The 2,630-nt window shown below is 32.1% G+C and overlaps 1 protein-coding gene across 1 annotated transcript; it reads right to left on the bottom strand.

Moving 5' to 3' along the window:
* Positions 1-268: 268 nt before the first annotated feature.
* Positions 269-406, bottom strand: LOC112680758 (the record flags this gene model as incomplete). Its single annotated transcript, XM_025550946.1, is given in 1 exon segment — positions 269-406. A coding segment is annotated over 1 exon segment (112 nt), but the record flags the coding sequence as incomplete, so codon positions are not given.
* Between the last annotated feature and the right edge of the window lie 2,224 nt (positions 407-2,630).

The raw sequence follows: 2,630 nt of genomic DNA, 5'->3' as shown, positions 1-2,630 counted from the left end.
TTGTCTGTAATAATAATGTATTACAAAACAAATAAGTATCTATAATTATTAGCATACACTGGTACATAAATAAGTGTACAAAAATTCATTCGCTAATTTAAATGATTTGCGAATAACATAATAGAAATATAATATTTTTTTGTTAATAACAATTAATGCTATGATAAATATTGCATAAATAATAAATAAACTAGGCGATTCCAAAGTTTGAGTGCTGCATATCAATGTAATAAATGAAATAATAAAAATGTAGAACCGCATAATTATATAATAATTATTTATATTTTATTAAAACTAAATGGTAAGTGTTGTAGCGGAAATCCTTGCTGGAGAACTATAATATGATGATTTAGAAACCGTTATTACTCCGATTGAATATGTTGATCCTGGTTTTAGATCCACCAACTACAAAATAAGTTATTAATTTATTATGTAAAAAATGTAAATAATCAACTGGTCATGATCATATACAGTATAAGAAAAATAAGAGTTGGGAGTGTAAACAGAGATCATTACTCCATGTTAATTATTAATAATTCTTACACGGCATAAGACGGGTGAATGTCCTAATTTAATGAGTTTATATATATATATATATGAGTTTCCGTATTTATAGTTGGAACCGAATTCCTAAAAATAAAAAAATGTTAAAATTTTGACAAAAGTAGATATAGTTCGATCGACGAATCTGACTTATACTGGATACACTTAAAATTTCGCGAAAAAAAACTATTTATTTATCATGTCAACTGATCAAATTAGGCAAAAGAATAGAAAAAAATAATTTGGATTCCTTCTCGCGTATCGAAATTCGGTAAATTTCTTAATGGTTTTATCACTATTTCGACTGAAAAGCAAGTTTTTTTTTTTTTATATTTTTATATTTTAAGGCGTACAATCTGTAAAAATTATTACAATAAGTATACATACGGTAATATGTATTATAGCTTGATATAACATGATAAAAGCAGCCACCCAATGGCGACACTTTATGACATGATTAGGTTGGATTTAAATTTACCTTTATATATTTAGCTAATTGATATTTAAGTCTCTACACCATTTTTTCTTCAGTCGACGAAGAGGGTTACCAGGAATGGTGTCGGAATCTAGAGCAGAGATGAGTGGATTGGAGTGGTTTGACAGTCGGGAGCGGAAACGTTTATAAAAGATTTTGGCAGTTTCTTCTATCGTATTCATTTTTAAATCTGTATGGAGGGTGTGATTAGAAACGTAAAATGGGGCATTTGTGATTAAACGGAGTGTTGTGGATTGGAAAATTTGAATTTTGTCTGTGTTTGATTTTTTGGCTGCACCCCATAATTGGATCCCGTATGTCCAAATGGGCATTAATAAAGTTTTATATAGGAGTAATTTTGTTTTTATATTAAGTTTAGAATGTTTACCGAGTAAGAATTGTAGCGATTTTCGTCTAGAGTTTAAGAGGATTTTTTTCTTTTTTATGTGGTCTGCCCAAGTTAATCGTTGATCTAGAAATAAGCCCAAATAACGAGAGCTCGAGGATTTTGGAATATTTTGGTTGTTTAAATGTATAGGTGGTACAGTACCATGTTTTAATGTAAAAGTTAGATGGGTAGATTTTTCGTGATTTATTTTTATTTTCCACTTGTCGTACCAAGAAGACATGAGGTCTAGGTGGTTTTGTAGATTCATGCCAGCAATTATTGGATCTTTGTGTGTGGAATAAATAATTTTGTCATCGGCAAAAGCTGCAACTGAGATGTAAGGGGTTGTCGGTTGATCAGCTGAGTACAGGTTGTAAAGGGTAGGATATGAAACGGCTCCTTGTGGACCCCTGCAGATATTCGGGCTAAGGACGATATTTCTGATCCAATTTTGGTCACAAAATAACGGTCTTCAAGATAAGATTTGTAAAATAGGTAGTAAGGTAGAGGTAAAATTTTTTTTAATTTATACAACAGACCAGGATACCACACTTTGTCGAATGCCTGGGCTATATCAAGGAGGACTGCTGTGCAATATTTTTTTTTTCTAAGGAACTAGATATGCAGTCAGTCAGTCTGTGTATTTGGTGAATGGTTGAGTGTCGTTCACGAAAACCAAATTGAGTTTGTGGTATAACTGATACGTTATTTATAAAAGGAGAAATCCGTTTTAATACTAACTTTTCACAAAGTTTACCGAAGAGAGGTAGGAGACTTATCGGTCGATATGAACACGGAGTATCAGGAGGTTTACCTGGTTTTAGAATTAGGATGATAACAGCGGTTTTCCATTGAAGAGGAAAATGGGATAGTCTTATGATTGCGTTTAATATATGCGTGAGGTGTATAATTGCTTTTTTGGGTAGCTGCAGAGCTACTTCTGACGTAATTAAGTCCAAACCGGGAGATTTTTTGTGGCGGAATAGTTTTAAGTAGTAATGAATTTCACCCGGCGAAATAGGTTTCGGTGCTAGATAAAGTGGAAATGGGGTAGTAAGAGAGTTCACAATATGATCTTTAAATACATTATTGACAATGTTATGGGGTTGGAAGACTTGAAACAAATGAGATCGAAAATGTTCATACTTTTCTGCATCAGTTTTGCACCAAGTATTATCTAATCTTTTTATGGGGAAATTTGTGGTTTTTTGTTTCAAACAACTG

Source organism: Sipha flava, unplaced genomic scaffold, assembly GCF_003268045.1.
Source record: "Sipha flava isolate LNK unplaced genomic scaffold, YSA_version1 18059_pilon_pilon, whole genome shotgun sequence".
NCBI lineage: Eukaryota > Metazoa > Arthropoda > Insecta > Hemiptera > Aphididae > Sipha > Sipha flava.
Note: the sequence above shows the minus strand (reverse complement) of the source record. Positions and strands in the feature narration are given on the sequence as shown.